The sequence below is a fragment of the Microtus oregoni genome, unplaced genomic scaffold, assembly GCF_018167655.1.
Source record: "Microtus oregoni isolate MIOR12 unplaced genomic scaffold, Mior012 000008F_ref0000371, whole genome shotgun sequence".
Lineage (NCBI taxonomy): Eukaryota > Metazoa > Chordata > Mammalia > Rodentia > Cricetidae > Microtus > Microtus oregoni.
Window position 1 is genome coordinate 53070689 of NW_024543067.1, and position 18630 is coordinate 53089318.

General features: G+C 42.6%; 1 protein-coding gene across 7 annotated transcripts in view; it reads left to right on the forward strand.

Moving 5' to 3' along the window:
• Positions 1-1990: 1990 nt before the first annotated feature.
• Positions 1991-18630, forward strand: part of Msantd2 (Myb/SANT DNA binding domain containing 2) — a 35052-nt gene continuing 18412 nt past the window's right edge. For 2 of the 7 annotated variants that reach the window (XM_041657664.1, XM_041657665.1), the window contains exon 1: positions 1992-2823. In XM_041657664.1, coding sequence (XP_041513598.1) covers positions 2050-2823 — 774 coding nt within the window. In that variant the 5' untranslated portion in view covers positions 1992-2049. Of the gene's footprint in view, positions 2824-4359; positions 4462-18630 lie in introns of those variants that run through there. The other 5 variants (XR_005974756.1, XM_041657662.1, XM_041657663.1 and 2 more) reach the window with 4 other exon arrangements.

Consider the following 18630-nt stretch of genomic DNA (forward strand, 5'->3'; position numbering starts at 1 on the left):
ACTTGTTCAAATAAATTTTGTAACTTCCTTAGGCTTCCTTATTCTGCAAACTTAACAAACTATGGTGGCAGTATTTGTGTCTCTGTGTGTATTTGAGATAAGGTCTGGTTAAGTAGATTTGACCTGGAACAGGCTGGCCTTGAACTCAGAGAACTCCGTCTGCCTCTGGAGTGCTGGGGTTAAAGTTGGCTCTGGTGGCATTTTACTATGATAGATGAAGGCGGTAATCTCTATTTATTACCTATTGCATAATCTTTTGACTTTCTAACAACTACCATAGCCATTCAGTTACTGTGGCTGATCTCAGCTTTTTCTTTTTCCTTTCAAAAACCTAACATAACTTTGTTAGTTAAAAACACATCACACATGCACACACAAACAAAAAAAATAAACACACTGCATAGTTTATTCATAATATTATTTGTCAGCTGCCTCAGTTACAAGTCTGTGTAGTCGGAGACTGCTCGCTTGTTTCCCCGACTGCCCAGACCCGAATAATCACACAGAGAAACTCTATTAATTACAACACTACTTGACCTATTAGCTCAGGCTTCTTCTTAACTAACTCTTACATCTTAAATTAACTCATTTTTATTAATCTGTGTTATCATAGTCACGAGGCTATGACTTACTGGTAAGGATCTGGCATCTGTCTCCTTCAATAGCTACACGGTGTCTCTCTGATTCTGCCTACTCTCTTCTCTCTCTCTCTCTCTCCCTCTCTCTCCCTCTCTCCCTCCCCTCCCTCCCTCCCTTCCAGCCTGGCTTTACTTCCAGAGGATCTGATGTCTTTCTCTGCCCTCACCAGCACCAGGCCCCACAGGCAAACATACACATAACACAAAAACACATTTAAAATGAAGTTTAATGTGTGTGTGTGTGTGTGAATGTGTGGGAACACGTGTGGCATGTCACATGTGTGAAGTCACAGAACAACAAATGGGAGTTGGTTATCTCTTTCTACCAGGGAGGTCCCCAGCAGCAAACACCCTACCTTGCTGAGCCATCTCTCCAGTCACTACAGTGGTTTTACAGTTAAGGATCCAAGAAACACATTTGTTTAGATAAACAAAAGTTAAGATTTCCAGTTTTAAGGAATATTGAAATTGGCCACTCTGGGGGAAACTGAGTTTGAGGCCAGCCAGGTCTACAGAGCAAGCTCCAAGAAAGCCAGGGCTACACAGACTCTGTGTCGAAACATAAAACAAAACAAAACCCCCAAAATATACAAAACAAACAAATAAAAGAGAATATAGATATACCTTACAGCTATGTGCTACTTCAGTGTTCTAGACTTTACAAAAATATTCAGGCATGACTGATGCATGCTAACATATCATCATGTCAGAACAGCTGTCATAATTGGTAGTGCTATTCATTTCCTTGTACTTGACCGTATGAAAAACTGGGAGATTTATACGACTTCCAAATCACAGAGGATTGAGATACTGGAGTAGCTAGTCTGCTGGCTCTAGAGTTCTTTCATGTCTCTCTCTCTCTCTCTCTCTCTCTCTCTCTCTCTCTCTATATATATATATATATATATATATATATATATATATTTTACAAGAAGAAGAAAGATATCTAGTGACCCTGTCACTGGCTACAGATACTCAGAGTAACACGAAAAAACAGGTTAGGCACTAGGCGAGGAATAGAGGGCTTGTGGGTGTGGCTCAGTGGAAGGGTGTTTGCCCAGCGGATCACATGAGTGTAATCAGTTACTATAGCGGATGAGTTTCCCGAAAAGCTAAAGCGTACACACTCTAGCACACATCTGCTCCTAAAAGCCTCGTTCAGAACTGTTACCCACAGCCTTCGCGCCTTGCCTTCCCCAACACTCTGTAGGGTTCCCTACTCTCCACCCTGGACGTCAGTCTCTGTACCTAAAGGCGGGCTTAGAGGGAGGACAGGCATAGGGGAGGAGACAGGAAAATACAGATAGCCAATTCGTCCTGAACTCGAGCCCCTCGCGGGCCTCACCCTTGTGGGGGCTGAGATTGGAGAGGAAGTGGGGAGGCTCCAATCAGTCCACGCTCCGGCGCCCTCATGCCCCCACCCTTCTCTGCTCGGGGCTCCGGCGCGCCCGGTCCCCGCCCGTCGCCTCCAGAGGGGAGCGGCCGGCGACAGCGCGCTCGCGGGATAAAGCGGAGATCTGCGGGCCACTCGAGCCCCCCAGACACGCCCTCCGTGCCCTCAGCGGGCAGCGAGCCACCCAGCCCCGAGCCAGGCCCCAGGGCAACCCCGGAGACCGAGGTGGCCGGATGCGCGGGCGCGTCACTTCCGGGCGGTGCAGCGGCGGCGGCTTGGAAGATGGCTGCGCCCTGTGGCTCGGAGCTGCCCGCCAACTCGCCGCTAAAAATTCCGAAGATGGAGGTGCTCTCCCCGGCTTCTCCTGGCGACCTGAGCGACGGGAACCCATCACTGTCCGACCCTTCCACGCCGCGGGGAGCCTCTCCTCTCGGGCCGGGCAGCGCGGCGGGCTCGGGGACTGCGGCGTCCGGGGGTCTCGGGCTGGGGGGCCGCAGCGCTGCCTCGTCCTCGGTTTCCTTCTCTCCCGGCGGCGGCGGCGGTGGTGGCGGGGCTGCGGCGGCCGCTGCCGCCGCCTGCCGGGGCATGTCGTGGACGCCGGCAGAGACTAACGCGCTCATCGCTGTGTGGGGCAACGAGCGGCTGGTGGAGGCGCGGTACCAGCAGCTGGAGGGAGCCGGCACGGTATTCGGCAGCAAGGCCCCCGGGCCGGCCATGTACGAGCGCGTGTCCCGGGCCCTGGCCGAGCTGGGCTACGACCGGACCCCGTCCCAGTGCCGGGAGCGCATCAAGGTAACCGGCCGCCCTGCCCGGGGCAGCGAACCAGAGGCAGAGAAGGCGGGGAAGCGGGCCTGGGGGCGGGGGCCGGGCCTAGCACGGGGCTCCCCTCCCGGGCCCCGGGTGCCCCTTGCGTCTCCCCCGCCTCTTTCTTCTCTCGCTGGGAAGGGGCGCTTCTTTCCAGATGGCCGCCAGCCCGTAGGTTTCCTGAGTTTGAAGTTGGGCGTGTCTGCCGCCGCCCCTCTTTCTTGCCAATTGAGGATGTTCCTGCGCTCTGAAGTTGCTAGTTTCTTATTGTGCGCGGGGCCGCACTGTCGCCGGTGCTGTCGCCCTTACTGCTTTGTTCCCAGGTAGAGGGGCTCTCAGGCTGAAGCTTTCCAGTTGGGATAGGATTGAGGAAGGGGCAGCAGGGTCCTGAATGAGCTCCCAGTTTAAGATTTTTTTTTTAGTAAGTGATGGAGTTTTAAGAAAGAGCCTTAGGAGGGCTGCCCTTTTGTGTCAGTCGCATTGCTTGTCACTTGAGGTGATGAGGACTAGCAAGGTTTGAGATGCGTTTGGAGAGTTGGAAAGGCTTAGTGAAAAGCAGGTCGTGTATTGTTATCGAGGAGGTAGAGGACACCTTGAATGTTAGCCTGGCTGAGGATTGCATTGGAATTTGGATTGGCGATCTCTTCAAAGTTAGTGTGGTTTGAGAGGATCCTACTTCTGAGGAAGCCCTTTCTTGACACCCAGTTTTTACTGCTTTTATTAAGGACCTGGATGCTGACAAGTAAAACAGTGTGCATCTGGCTGTCCTTGTGCGTCTGCATGTTTAAATGCGGAGACTTAATGTGGGCTACATTTTACCATCAGCCCGCGTAGCGCTTTTTCTCATGATTTGTCTAGGTGTTCTTGTCTGTCTTTGCAGACAAGGAGTTGTGGTTTAGTTATGTTCTTTCCCTCATTCTAGAGGCTACTAAAAGTTTCTCCCAGGTTTCTTTGAAAAGATTAGCAGTACTTAGTTATAGTATTCATTTCTGATAATGCAGGCACATTTTGTGGGGCATAAAAAACCGCCATGAACAGTCATAACTGAGAATAATCACATTAGCAAACAGCCACAGAACTCAGTAAGAACGGCTCTGAGTAAGGGTAGTCGCGATGAAACGGGGACATTGTGCAGAGTTCATGAAGTCTTGACTCCTGTGGTGTTCGCTTCAAGACCTTGTTACTTAGAAAACTTGCTCTAGAATCAGCTGTTCCATTATCACCAGCCCTTCAAGGAACTTGGCACTCACTGGAAAGTTAATTTAGATTATTTAGTGGTGTAATTTGAGGATTCTTATTGAATGCTGTTGTTAAACAAGAATGTAATTGAAATAATGTGTAATAGTGAAAAGCTGTTATTCTTCGGATTTCATTCACGGCTTTCTATTTAGGGTCATTCTTGTTAAGTTTGGGGCAGATTCTTTGCGCTGCTGAGGATAGAATCTGTCCACAAACTTTTCTGGAGTTCAGAGAGTATCTTGGGCATTTGTAAACTATGCCTCTTTTCTTGATTTTTATTCATAGGACTTTCAAAGTGTACTATCAAAACCTTGCTGAATATAAATCTCTCCATAAAATTGTTTCTCAAACAACCAGGGAATATCTAGTTGGAATGCTTCATTGTCCAGTTATGAGAAGGCAATCTAAAGCAAAGGAGATTGAGCCTCTGAAGAATTTAGAGGATCAGTTTACCTGTTTTCAGACAGGTAAGACCAAGTTGACCTCAAACTTCTAGTGTTCTGAGATTCTGAGTGGTTCTCTAACACACTGCAGCAATTAACAGACAAGACGGGCTGATGAATGTTTTGTAAAGTGCTTTACTCTGAATGATTTGGATTAAGCAGTTCAGACTCTCTTGTTAAGGAATCTGTTTCCTGGCAGAATAAAGATTAAGGACAAGTTCTGGTCTACCTTGTCCTTTGGTACACCGTCATACAGCAGGCACTGAATACTTCATTCACCAAATGAAGTTTAGAAAGAATTTTGGAAGGTTTTCTTGTTTTGTTTTTTGTTGCTGTGATAAAACACGGTCAAAACCAATGTGGGGAGTAAAGGGTTTTTTATTTGGCTTACAGGTTACAGTCCATTGTTTAGGGAAGCAAGGTGTCTTGGTTAACTTTTTTTAAATTGCTCTGAAGAGACACCATGATCAAAGCAATGTATTAAAGGCAACAGCTTTAGAGGGTAAGTTTAGGTGGGAAGCATGGCGGCAGATAAGCAGGCGTGGTGCTGGAACAGTAGTGAAGAACTAACCTCTGATCTTCAAACAGGAGGCAGAGAGAAAGAAACTGGGCCTGGTTGTGCTTTTGAAACTTAAAGCCCACCCCCAGTGATACACCTTAATTCTTCCCAAAACAGTTCCACCAACCAGGAACCAAACATATAAATGTATAAGCCTGTGGGGTCAAACAAGCACACCAGCACCAAAACAGTTCCACCAACCAGGGACCAAACATATAAATATATGAGCCTGTGAGGTCATTTTCCTTCAAACAAGCACACCAGGACAGAAGTTCAAGGAAGGAATCCGTAGGCAGGAACTGAGGAACTGCTTACTGGATTGCTTCCACTTGGTTTGCTCAGCTAGGCTTTTTTAGTAGCGCAGGCACACCTTCCCAGGGATGGTACCTCCTCCTACGTCAGTTAGCAATTAAATGCTTTACAGCTGTGGCTACAACTAGTCTGATGGAGGCATTTCTTCAGCTGAGGTTCCTTCTTCTCAGGTATGTCTAGGTTTGTGTCAGGTTGATAAAAGCTGTGACTGAATTATAAAAGTTTATAGTGGTGTTATTGAATTTAAAAATAAAGACTTTGGAACCAAATTAAAAAAATATATCGTATTAAAGCCAAGCTTCGAAGGCTGAGGCGTTACAGCTGTGTGGTGGAGTGCTTGCTTATTTTCTACAAGGCCTTGGAGTCAATCCCCAGCACTGTGGACAAATACAAAAACAAAACTGTTAATAATTCCCAAGCTTTGTTTCTTTAGAAAACTGTGTAAATGTGATCTTAAGCACAGAAGCAAATGTAGTCCTGAAACCATACAATTATGAGACAGCTGTCCAGGGAATGGAGATTATACTTAGGAAAATACAACCTTAAGTTCTTAGAGTCTTTGACCTAAAAATAAACCTTTTGGTTTCAATTTTTAGAAATACCGTCTTAGAACAAGTAATTCAGAAGCCTCTTGTGACTGTTTATTGATGAGAAATGCAAAAAGAAATGGGGGGGCTGGAGATAGACTCGGCTTAAGAGTGCTTGCAGCACCAGAGTTTGTTCCTCGATACTCATGACCACTTGTAGCTCCACCTCCAGGGGGTCGAATGCCCTCTTCTGGCCTCTGGGCAACTGCACATACATGGAATGCTGGGTGTACACACACACACACACATGCACGCACGCACACATTCATGCACATAAATAAATCTGAAAAAAAAAACAAAAAAGAAATCCAATTATTCATGCCATTGTTTTTAGCTGTAGAAAATAAATGAAGACAACCAGAAAGTGGTTTTTTTTTGTTTGTTTGTTTATCTTTTGGGGGGAGATGGGGTTGAGACAGGGTTTCTCTGTGTAGCCCTGACTGTCCTGGAACTTGCTCTATAAACCAGGCTAACTTTGAAGTCAGAGATCCACTTATCTCTGCTTCCAGAGTGCTGGGATTAAAGGCGAGCACCACCACCACCCAACTATTTATTTTATCTTAAGTGAGTGTTTTGTCTGCATATGTGTGTGTATACCACCGTATGTGTGTGTGTCTGGTGCCTGCAGAGTTAGATTGAGGGCATTGGATACCTGGAACTAGAGTTATGGTTGATGGTGAACTACCAAGTGGGTGGGTGCTGGGAACCGAACCCTCCTTCTCAGCAAGAGCAAGTGCACATTATCACTGAGCCATTTCTTCAGCCCCAAACCAGGGAGTTTTTGTATAGAGTAATGTAGCTTTTTTAAATGTAAGCTCAGGGCTAGAGTGTTAGAGCTTGTGCTTCATTTGTGGAATTGCCCTGGGTTCCATTCTCAACATTGCAGATTAAGCAAAACTCCTTAACAGAATGTAGACAAGACTGTAGTTACTGCCCAATCTGTTGCGCCCCTACAGTATTCTCAATAAACTATTAGAAAAACAAGTCAACAAAAGCCTTAACAGACTTGCAGGGAGAAAGAATATCATGTGAGTCATTTATGTTTCTTTTGTAATATATTTGAAATTCCCGTAAGTTTTCCATTATGTAAAGTTAGAAAAGGGGGCGGAAAAGATGTCTCGGGTTGAGAAGAGTACTGCATTTCTTCCACAGTATCTATGTTTGGTTCTCAGCACCCACAGGCAGGCTCACAAACATCTCACTCCAGGGGCACTAGCCACACAGTGATACACAGACGTACATGCAGACAAAATACCCATATGGATTACATGGGGGTGGGCTGTTTACAGATAGGTATCAGTAGAATTCTTCATTTTTCTCTTCTTTTTTTTTTTTTTTTTTTTTGAGACTGGGATTCATATAGCCAAGGCTGGCTTTAACTTAATATGTAGATGAAGCTAGTTTTGAACTTCTGATCCTTTTGTTTCTACCTTGTGAGTGTTGGGATTATAGGGCTATCCCACTTTGCCCATCTCTAGTAAATTCTTCTTGATTTTGAATAATAATCAAATTTTCATTTAGATAATTTCATTTAGATAAAATCTGTCTGCCTGTCCGTCTCTCTCTTTCTTCCGTTTTTCTAGAAAGGGTCTCACTATGGGGCCCTGGCTGTCCTGAAACTCACTCTGTAGAACTGGGTGGCCTCAAACTCACTGAGATCCGCCTGCCTCTGCCTCCCAGAGTGCTGGGATTTAAGGCGTGTGTCACCACTGCCCCTCCCCATTTAGATATTTGTTTGTAACATGGAGTACCTTCCTCATAAGAAGTCTGGGAAAGCTGACTCCTCTCCTAGCCGAACTGCTTTCTTTAAGTATATTAGTTCTCTAGAGTATGTTTGTTAGTTATACGATGAAAGTATTAAGATTATAAATATTAATAACTTTTGGATTTTGTTACTGAAATTAAACTTTTTAACATTGTTCAAGTGACTGTATTTCTAAGCCTACAATATTTTAATTGAAAGTCAAATATAAACATTGTTTAGAGTTGTAGAGTTTCATTTGACGTCTGCCATGATGTTAGTATTTGTTCTGGTTTCTTTTCTTTTTTTGGATAAAATAGGCATGTTTGAAGCTGCTTTGCTACACAGATTGTTTACTCTGAAATTTTCTTGCATTTTTGTTTGCCAGAAGAAAATGTGTTTGCTAACAGTTCCAGCCCAGTTTTGGAGTCAGATAAACAAATATAGAAGGCAGGTTTTTTATTTTTCTTTTGGTGTTGTTTTGTTTAATTGCATGGTTTTTCTTTTTCTGTAAACTTTTTCTTCGTATGTTCACTCACCAAATGGACCTTGAGTGTTTGTTATGCATGGGACTGTCTGCTAGTTGTTAGAGTACAAAAAGAACTGCTAAATACAGTTTCTGGATTGTCTGCTTGGAGTTAGAACACAAAACGCTGCTAAAGATAGTTTCTGTAATCTAAGTGCTTTTACTCCAGCTGAAGCTTGTGTACACACACCGAAGAGCTGAGAAGATGAAATACAAATGATGTTATACAGAACCGTACTTGATTAAGTGGCAGAGGACTAAAGCAAGTTGTAAGTGTGGCGACTTCAGAAGGGAAACCATCTTCTTCATGCATCCTCAGTAGTTGAAAGATCTGTCTTGACTTAGAATTCATGAAAGCATTCACTTCTGAGCCAGATGCCACATTCACACTCCAGTCAGTTAATCTGATGCACTGCAAACCTCGTCCTCAAGTCCCATATTTTTGGATGTTCGCCAAAAGTTTGCCACTCTGAACAGTTGTATATGTCTAGCTTTATGTGCAGTTGAAAGGCAAGGTGACTGTGACCTAACAAACTTGCCTTTGCTCTGTTCCATGCTGGTTAACCTTCAGAGTAGTCTTCTGTCTAGCAAACATAACAATTTTTTTGGGGGACACTGCTTAGATTTGTACATTGAAATAAATTTTGTAATTTAGTGCCCAAATCACAATACAGTATATTTGGACTTTTATTTTAGCATATGCCTTTTCATTGTGAGAACCAATAGAGCTGATATAACTTGGAGCCAAAAGATGCCTCTCCTCTTGTACAGCTTTTTGTTTTTTCGAGACAGGGTTTTTATGTATAGCTTTGGAGCCTGTCCTGGAACTTGCTCTGTACACCAGACTGACCTTGAATTGACAGAGATCCACCTGCCTCTGCCTCCCGAGTTCTGAGACTAAAGACCTGCGCTGCCACCACTGCCACCCACCGCTTGCACAAGCATTTAATGGACTAGCCATTCCTGAGGACTTTCTTTATTTTTGGCAAGTCTTTTCCTTCTCTTTGTATTGAAAGATCTCTAAGAAATGTTGTAACTTAAATGGATCCCGTTAGATCTATCTCCTTTCATTGGTTATATATACTGTTGTCCCAATCTTACTGTCACTTGAAAGCTTGTTTATCACTTTAAAGTTTACTTGTTTGGGGTTGAAAGTGTGGCTCAGTGGTAGAACATTTATTTGCCAGCATTGTAAGGCCTTGGGTTCTATCCAAAGCACTGTATGATCTGTTTTCTTTGAGCGAAGTATGGTGGCTTCTGCCTATAATCCCAGTACTAGGGCGGTTGAGTAGAAGGTTAAGGTCACCCTGATATATAGAGAGGTCAAGGTTTTCCTGGGCTAAGTTATCAAAGCCCTGTCTGTCTCGTGAATCTTACACTAGGGCTTCCAGCTTTAAAGAGATATGACAAGCTCCTGCTAGAACTGTGAGGGAATGGGGTTCTTTCAGTTACATCCTAGAATTTTTTTTTTTTAAAGCTTTTATCTAATGAAGAGTAGAGTTAAGTGTGAATCTGGGTCTGGGTCTGGTGACTTACATTTGCAATTCCAGTGCTCAGGAGGCAGAGGAAGAAGGATTACAAATTCAAGGCTGGCATGAGCTACATTCAAAGTGCCAAGCTAATCTGGAATACACAGAGAGACCCTGTACTAGTTACTTTTTTCCATTGCTGTCACAAAATATCTGACAAAAGCAGCTTGTGGAAGGAAGGGTTTATTTTGGTTCACAGTTGAGATGTAGTCCATTATTGCAGGGAAGTTGTAGCAGCAGGAATTTAAGGCAGCTGTGAATGTATTGTGTTCACAGTAAGGAGGCAGAGAGATGAATTCTGCTGTCTAGCTGTTTTTTATTCAGCCTGAGACCCCATCACAGGGCATGATGCCACCAGCATTCAGTTAGTTTCCTTCCTCAGACCTTTCTGGAAACACCTTCATAGATATATCCACAGCTGTGTTTCTGCAAGTGAGTCCAAATTTAGTCTTATCCATCATAAAAAAAAAAAACAAGAAAAGTAAAAGGGAAACATTTAAAAAGATAGATAAATATAGATGTAACTGGGTATATAACTATGGTAGAAACACTTGCCCTAGCATGGATAAGCCTTGCTTGGGTTCCTTCCCCAGGACAGCAAAGGGGGCATGGTGGAGCAGTGGAATCCCAGCACTTTGGGGAGTAGACACAGGAAGACAGGACTTTAAGGTCATTCTAATACGACTCTATGACTATGGCTATATAGAGAGGCTCATCTGGATTTCATGAGATCCTGTCTGAAAACCCAGAAAGGAAACATATAAACAAGCCATGTAGTATAAACGTTGCCATCCAGTAAAATTTTTCTGTGATGATGGGAATGTTTGTGTCTGTTAGTTCTGCTTGATTGTTATCAATTACATGTGACTACTGACCCTTTGGAATGTGACTAGGATGCCCAAGTAACTGGATTTTAAATTATATTTAGTTTCAATTAAGTTACTTAACCACCACTGCCCAAGCTCTCAAGCACTCTTTAAAAAGGTTCCCTTGGCCACATACTCAGACCTCTAGGGGAAGATCAGAATTCCTTTTACCTGTGATGCCATTCTGTTTCTCTGTAGGAGGAGCCTTGTAATGGTACAGTGCTGGAGGTGGAGATTTTAGTTGAAGAACTACAGTATTACCCTAATTGACTAGGACAGGTATTAAGTTCTTGGTTCTCTAGCACATGAAGTTCAGGGGGACTTTGTGTGGTAATAGAAAGACTTTACACCTGCATTACCTGTTATAGCAGACATTTAATGTGGGTGCTGTTGAATAACTGAAATATTACCAGAGTGGCTACAGATGAGTTTTGAATTTAATTTCATTTAAATGTGAATAGCCACATGTCTCAGTGCTGTTATATTGGCCAGGGCAACTTTGGAATTATAGTGTGCAAGTTTTTCTGCTGTGTAGTCCCCAAAGACTTGAAGTTCATGTACCGTCTAAAACATTTTTGTGCAGATAGTAAAATTTAAATCAGGTACTGGAGAAATGGCTCAGCAGTTAGGAACATTTGTTACTATTACAAAGGACCTTGGTTTAGTTTCCAGCAACCACATAGTGGCTCACTCGTAGCTCCAATTCCAGGGATCTGTTACCCTCATGACCTCCATGGGCACCGGGTAAGAATGTGGTATGCATACATACATGTGGGTAGCAATTACACACATAAGCTAGATAAAATAAATTTTAAAAAAATTTTAAAATTTTATAGGAAATTACTGATACTTAAAATGCTTAATCTGGTTTGGGATAAGACAGAGATGCTGTAGAATTTATGAATAATGTGCTTTGAAGCTGAAGAATCCTTGTAATATTCTTGTTGGTAAGTGTTAGCAGATTTATGGAGTAGGAAATATTCTAGTTTACATTTGAAAGAGGCAGTGTCTTAAACCCATTGTTTTTTGTTTTTGTTTTTGTTTTTTTGGTCATTTTAAATTCAGAAGCCAAACTTTATTCCTAACAATAAACAGTGGGTTTGTACTAATCTTCAAGTTTTTAGGTCCCTGATCAATCAGCAGAGGAAAGCCCTGGGTAGATTTTGGATATCTTTCTTGCCTGATCACAGTGGGACTCAATCCTTGAGATCCGGTGTTTCTTTAAGTAGTAAGGTCTGAAATAAAGACCTTAACTTTTCATTATGTACAATAAGTGTTTGAGAAGTACAGTGGTTCCTTTATCTTAAGGAGTTACACACTGAAAAACCAGTTACTGGCTAGTGACATTTGTGTGCGGAGTTGGCATTGATATGAAGCTCATGGACATTACGGTTGTGACGCTTCAAGAGCACATGGCATCTAGGCCCTCAGGCTTCGCCTGAAGGTGTAGTGCTGCTAAGTTGGGCAGAGGTGGTAAAGTAAAGGAGTGGCTGTGTGGTGTTCAGGAGCAACGTAACTTGGAGCCTTCTAAGTAGTGAAATTGCTCCAATTTTGTTTTGTTTTGTTTTTTCAAGATAGGGTTTCTCTGTAGTCTTGGCTGTTTTGGAACTTGATTTATAAACCTCGAACTCAGAGATGCATCTCCCTCTGCCGCCTCCTGAGTACCGGGATTAAAGGCATGTGCCAGCCCCCCCCCCCCCGCGCCCCCCCCCCCCCCCGCTCTGTTTGAAAATTCTTTTTTTTTTTTTTTTTTTTTTTTTTTTTTTGAGACAGGGTTTCTCTGTGGTTTTGGAGCCTGTCCTGGCACTAGCTCTTGTAGACCCGGCTGGCCTAGAACTCACAGAGATCCGCCTGCCTCTGCCTCTCGAGTGCTGGGATTAAAGGCGTGCGCCACCACCACCCGGCTATTTGAAAATTCTTAAGGATTATTTATTTATTTTTAAGAAATATTTATTTACTATGTATACAATACTCTGTGTATATTCCTGCAGTCCAGAAGAGGACACCAGACCCCATTACAGATGGTTGTGAGCCACCATGTGGTGCTGGGAATTGAACTCAGGACCTTTGGAATAGTAGGCAGTACTCTTAAACGCTGAGCCATCACTCCAGCCCTTAAGGATTATTTAAAAAGCAGTACCTTTTAATTAAAGAACAATTAATTAAAGGTGTGATTTAGGATCTGTGAATGATTGCTTTATAGTGTCATGAAGAACCATCTGAAAGAGTAAACTGGTAATTTCAGGGTGGCATGTGAGCAAATGCACCAATTCTAGGTAGTTTTTTAATGATTAGAACATTTTTTGTAGTATTGAACTATAGTTGTCTAAATATCTTTAATTGCATTCCTTAAAATTGATTTTAAGAAAAGCCAGAGTTGTACATCTTTGTTTGACTACAACCCACAAGAAGAATATATTTTACTCAGGGACTAGTACTCACATTAATATAATGTGTACATATAATAGAATAAGGTTCACAAAATATTAGTAATGATGACGATGATAGCTTATAGTGCTGCAATAAATGTAGCATGTACCACAATTGTTTTAAGTGCTTTACAACCATTAACTTGCTGACAGCATGAGTACTTTATTCCAGTAGGTCCTGTCCTACTTGAACATAGGCAGACTAGCTTCAGAGTCTTCTTTAGTAACTATAGATATGGAAACACCTAACGGGCACCTGCCCCTGCTATGCCCTCTTTGTTGACCCCTGGCACTACATTGTTTTTCATTCTCTCCAGTCTTTCCAAGTGATGCTTCCCCTGGTAACCCTACCTGAGGGGCTGCTCATCCATCCTATCCATAGCACAGTGTAGTGGTCTCCAAACATTTGCACCTAATACTGGTGTGAGAAAAATGAGAGGAAGATATTGGTAGCTCAGAGTCACATTGTCCCCACATGATGTAAACTCTGGAGACAGCAGAATAGAAGAGCTAGAGAGAGGGGAAAGGAGAGACAGCTTAGATTTCATCAAAGGGATTCGCAGAGCCCCTTTCTCCATGTTCCCTACCCCAAGCTTTACATTTGGGAGAGAAGCCTGCCTGACTTCCTGTCTATGGGAATGCTTCTCATGAACCAGCATGTTATATTAGCGATTCTGTGGGTGTGGTTCTTTGCTCTCTTGCGCATTGGTAGAACAGTGATCAGTGTCAGCCTTTGCCTCGAAGACTCTGCAGCAGTAGGGACCTATTCGCAGGGTCATGGAGTAGCCCAGAGATATTTGAGGCTTCCTCAATAATGTTTGCTATAAGGTGACACTGTAGAGACCAGAATACCTCCTGTTACTCTGTGTCCACAGGCTCAGCCCACCTCTTCTCCCCAGACTGGCTGTCTTCATATGTCCTTTGCTTACATCCATCCTTTTGACTTGTGTCATCCCCTGTTCAACCATCTTACTAGCTACCCTCTTGCAGCACCAGGATCCACCTCCCCGCCCCTCATCTATTCCTTGTTTTGTCTCTCAGGCAGGGAGGCAAGATTTTACTTAGTAGCTCAGACTACACAGTTACACAGTTGGAACTCACTGTGTAACTCAGTTTATTATTGAACTCATGATCTTCCTGCCTCAGCTTCCTATAATGCAGGAGCTATGGCCTGGGTACCAGTGACATCTTACTAGAACGGCTGTTTCCAGTGTGCATTGTCTCTTTAGCATTTATGTGGGCTCTTGTCACAAGGCCCCAAAATTGACTTCTCAAGCCATCCTACAGTTTGATACAAGAGGACTGAGCTGAGCTATCATCAGCACTTGGGAGTAGAGTTGGGAAGATCACCCTGAGCTTTGTGACATGAGACCCTGCCTCAACACCTCTCTAGCCCCCACTTCCCTAAAAGAAGACCTGGAAGATACAGAGATGAGACCAACATTTTTCATCCTGCTCTTTTTAAAAATTTATTACATTTACTTAGTGTGTATGTGCTCTTGGGTGTTCACATGCTGTGACACATCTTTTGGGAGTTGTTTCTCTTCTTATACCAATGTGGAACCCAGAGATTGAACTCCGGTCACTCAGGCTTGGTAGCAAGCACCTTTACACAATGAGCCATTTGTCAGCCTTGTGCTCTTGCTAAAATTTATTGTTTTATATTTAAATTTGGTTATTTTATATGTTTGGGCATTTTACCTGCATATATGTCTGTGCATCACATGTATGCCTGGTGCTTACAGAGGCCAGATGAAAATGTGTTTCAGGGATCAAACTTTTACCTGCCTACTGATCCATCGCTTGCCCACACTGCTTTTCTAGAGTTGTTACAACATGACACGAAGGCCCAGATTCTCCAGTGGAATGCTTGGTTGAATGAAGGAAGGGTCAAGGGAAGCAGTAGTGAGAAGAAAGGAGACTGGAGACAAACTGGAGGTCAGCTGATGTCCCAGGGAAGTGGGGCTTTCTCCATCTAACAAAGCCTTTTAATCCACCTGCTGATTTTTATAGCAGTCGCCGGCAGTGATGTGGACAGAGGGTCATCGTGGAGGCATGGAGTCCCTTCTGAACTCACCCTTGCAGTGAGTTAGGCAGACGGTGGGAGCAGTGGCAGTGAGGCTTGGAAGAAGAGAGCACATTCATTCCTGGCACAGCTTAACTTGCTCTAGAGCTGCCTGTCTACTTCTGCCAGTTCTTTGCTGTGGTCACAGATGACCTTCATGAAACTTTATGGCTAAGTTTTAGGCTTCATTACTCACAACCCAGTGAGACAGAAATAGAATACCATGTTAGGGCAGCCCTGCCCTGTGCCTGAAAGATTTTTAGCCTCCAGTCTGTCTGGTTTGGACAGATGTGGGCAGAAGGTAGATTGTCCCACCCTTTTTTTATTTTTTAAAATATTGCCAGAGATTAAGATTTCAGTTAAAAAAATTTAAATTATTAGCTCGCGCTGGTGGCGCACACCTTTAATCCCAGCACTTGGGAGGCAGAGGCAGGCAGATCTCTGAGTTCGAGGCCATCCTGGTCTACAAGAGCTAGTTCCAGGACTGGCCCCAAAGCTACAGAGAAACCCTGTCATGAATATTTTGAGACAAGATAGACCTGGCAGGCCTAGTACTCACTAGGTGAACTAGGTTAGTCTCAACGTTGCAACAATCTTCCTGTCACCTCCTCTGGAATGCTCATAAGAGTATGCCACCAGATTGGGCCAGCTTTCATAAGTTAATTGTCATACAAGTATTGTTTTATTACTAGGCTAAGATACATTAGCACAGCAATTCTCAGCCTGTGGGTCTCGATCCCCTTGGGTCAAATGACCCTTTTACAAAAGTCTCATATCAGATATCCTGCATATCAGGATATTTACATTATGATTCATAACACTAATAAAATTATATTTATGAAGTAACAATGAAAATAATTTTATGGTTGGGATCACAACATGATAAACTGTATGTATTAAAGGATCACAGCATTAGGAAGGTTGAGAATTACCGCACTAGCTGTATTTTACCATTGTGGGAAAAGCATACACCCGTTACCCCATCCCTGCTGCCATGGAAAGTCATGTTTAGAAAGTGAAATAAAATGGGAAAGAGCTAAGTTTCAAAAACAACTAACAAGTACTATTTAGTGCTTTGGATATTTATTTATTTGTGATTTTTGAGGCAGGATTTCCCTATGTAGCTCTGACTGTCTTTGAACTCACTTCATAGACCAGGCTGGCCTCACACTCAGAGATTCACCTGGTTCTGCCTCCTGAGTGCTGGGATTGAAGACATGCACCACCAAGCCTGGCAGTGCCTTATATTTTAAACAATTTTTAGGGTTACAGGAATAAGGACATACTCCTTAGTTTTATCACTGTGGGGAGGGGACTTATGCATCATACTGTATTCTGAGTACTTTTGCCTTTGCAGAAATTTCCATATGTATTTAAAATGGATGTTTAATGAACCAGTGCCTTTTATGCATATGCCACAATTATCCAGTTTGTAATCTGTATTGGGCCTTTCCACTGTTCTGAATACTAGGTGAAAGATGTCTGCACTTGGAAAAAGACATGTGTTTAAATCTTTGTAATTATCACCTATTTGTAGTTCAGCATCCTTGAGAACCTGTGGAAATACTGTGTTTTTCTTGGCACTAACCAAGTGTTACCTTTTTACTTCAGCTGTGCTATTTAAGTCTTAGTGAAATAATAAATTTGTATCTTTTCTCAGGTATTCTAGGAATAACAGTCATCATTTCAGTTTTCTGTGTGTGTTCTCAGCTCTGTTAATGAATAACATTTTGAGCTATCTGATATTGATTTAGTATAATTGATAGAGTAGACAGGAAGTTGTTTACTTCTGTGTTTTCTAGTTGCAATTCTTTAGTCTGTGAGACTCTTATTGTAATAGTTCAAACTTCTAAAATTTACAGTAAAGTACTTTTTATCTTAGATTACTTCATTTATTCAAATAAGCCAATTATGTGTGTAAGTGATGTTAATAAAACCAAAATAAAAGTTCATATCAACCAAAACTGCTCTTTATTATTTATTTAATTTATAAGTATTTTTCTCTCCATGGAAAGATTGGGTTGTAATTATAAAGAAGACTAGGAAAGCAGCAGGTCAACCTTGTATGTGGTGTCTGAACTGCATTACACACAATCTTAAAGAATTTGTATGCATTTTCCATCAAAGATTTATGGAGCCATTTTTATTTGCCATGTATTGAACATACCACAAGTATATCAATGAAAAGAATCACTTTTTTTTTTTTTTAAGAAAAAAAAAATAAAGACAGTAGCTCTAGCTCTGGCTGTCTTCACTGTGTGACTGATGGCTGTGAACTTCTGGGTGCCTCACCTTTGTCTCTCAAATTCTGGGGTTACAAGTCTGTTACCACACCTGGTTACAAAGCTGATTTTAAAAAACCACCGATCCTATATTCTAATAGAAAATGATGGCATTTATGTTCTTGCTGTGATGGGGATTGAGCCTAAAGCCTTGCATATGCTAGGTAGGCACTCTTTCATGATCCCACATACTCCAGTCTTAAGAAAATAGGCATATTTAAAATAGTTAATTCAAACCAAGTGGTTTACTCCTGTGATTCTAGCACCTGGTAGGAGGCAGAAGAGTTTGAGCCCAGCTTGGTTTGGTTACATATTGGAATCTTGTTTCAAAAATAAAAAAAAAATAAATAAGAACAATTAGCACAGGACAGAAGCACCCCAGACATATTTCTGTTAATGTGTTATTGGCTTGGCCTCAGCATGAACACCATACTTTGCGCTTTTGCATAAGGAATGGGTCGCTTTTGTTTTGTTGAGAGGGTTTTCATGCTATTTGTTTGTTTGTTTGTTTGTTTTTTTTTGGTTTTTCGAGATAGGGTTTCTCTATGTATCAGCCCTGGCTGTCTTGGAACAAGTTCTGTAGACCAGGCTGGCCTCAAACTCACAGAGATCTGCCCTACCTCTGCCTCCCAAGTGCTGGGTGGGATTAAAGGCCTGCACTGCCGCTGCCACCACTACCACCACCACCACTGACTCGTTATTTAATTTTTTTTGCATTGTATGCATCCAGGTGATGCTGAGATTTGCATCACCGAGCAGCAGAGTGCTGTGTTACTGTTCTGTCAGTGCCTAGCTAGCTCAGAGCTCCTATAGCCTCTTGATGCAGGTGCTGTGTAGTGTCCAGTCTTGAGCCAAACCAGGTAATTTCCTTCTCTTCCTCAAACTAGGAGACAATAGTTGGCGTTGAGAGGTCAAGGGTGCGCCATTTTAAAATGAAGTAAAACATTATTTTCCCTTTATGTAAGCAATGTATCCATATTACTAAACTAAGAAAACATGGAAGAAGTTGTAATTTCTTGACTATAGCATAGCCACACATTTTTCAACAAAATTGGGAAACCTACTCTTAATTTTAGTATATTTTCATGTGTCTAAAACAAGAATTCTGGGTTGGAGAGATGGCTCAGTGGTTAAGAGCACTGGGGGGGGGGGGTTCTCCCAGAGGTTCAGGGTTCAATTCCCAGTGCCCATATGACAGTTCACAGCTGTCTTCCAGT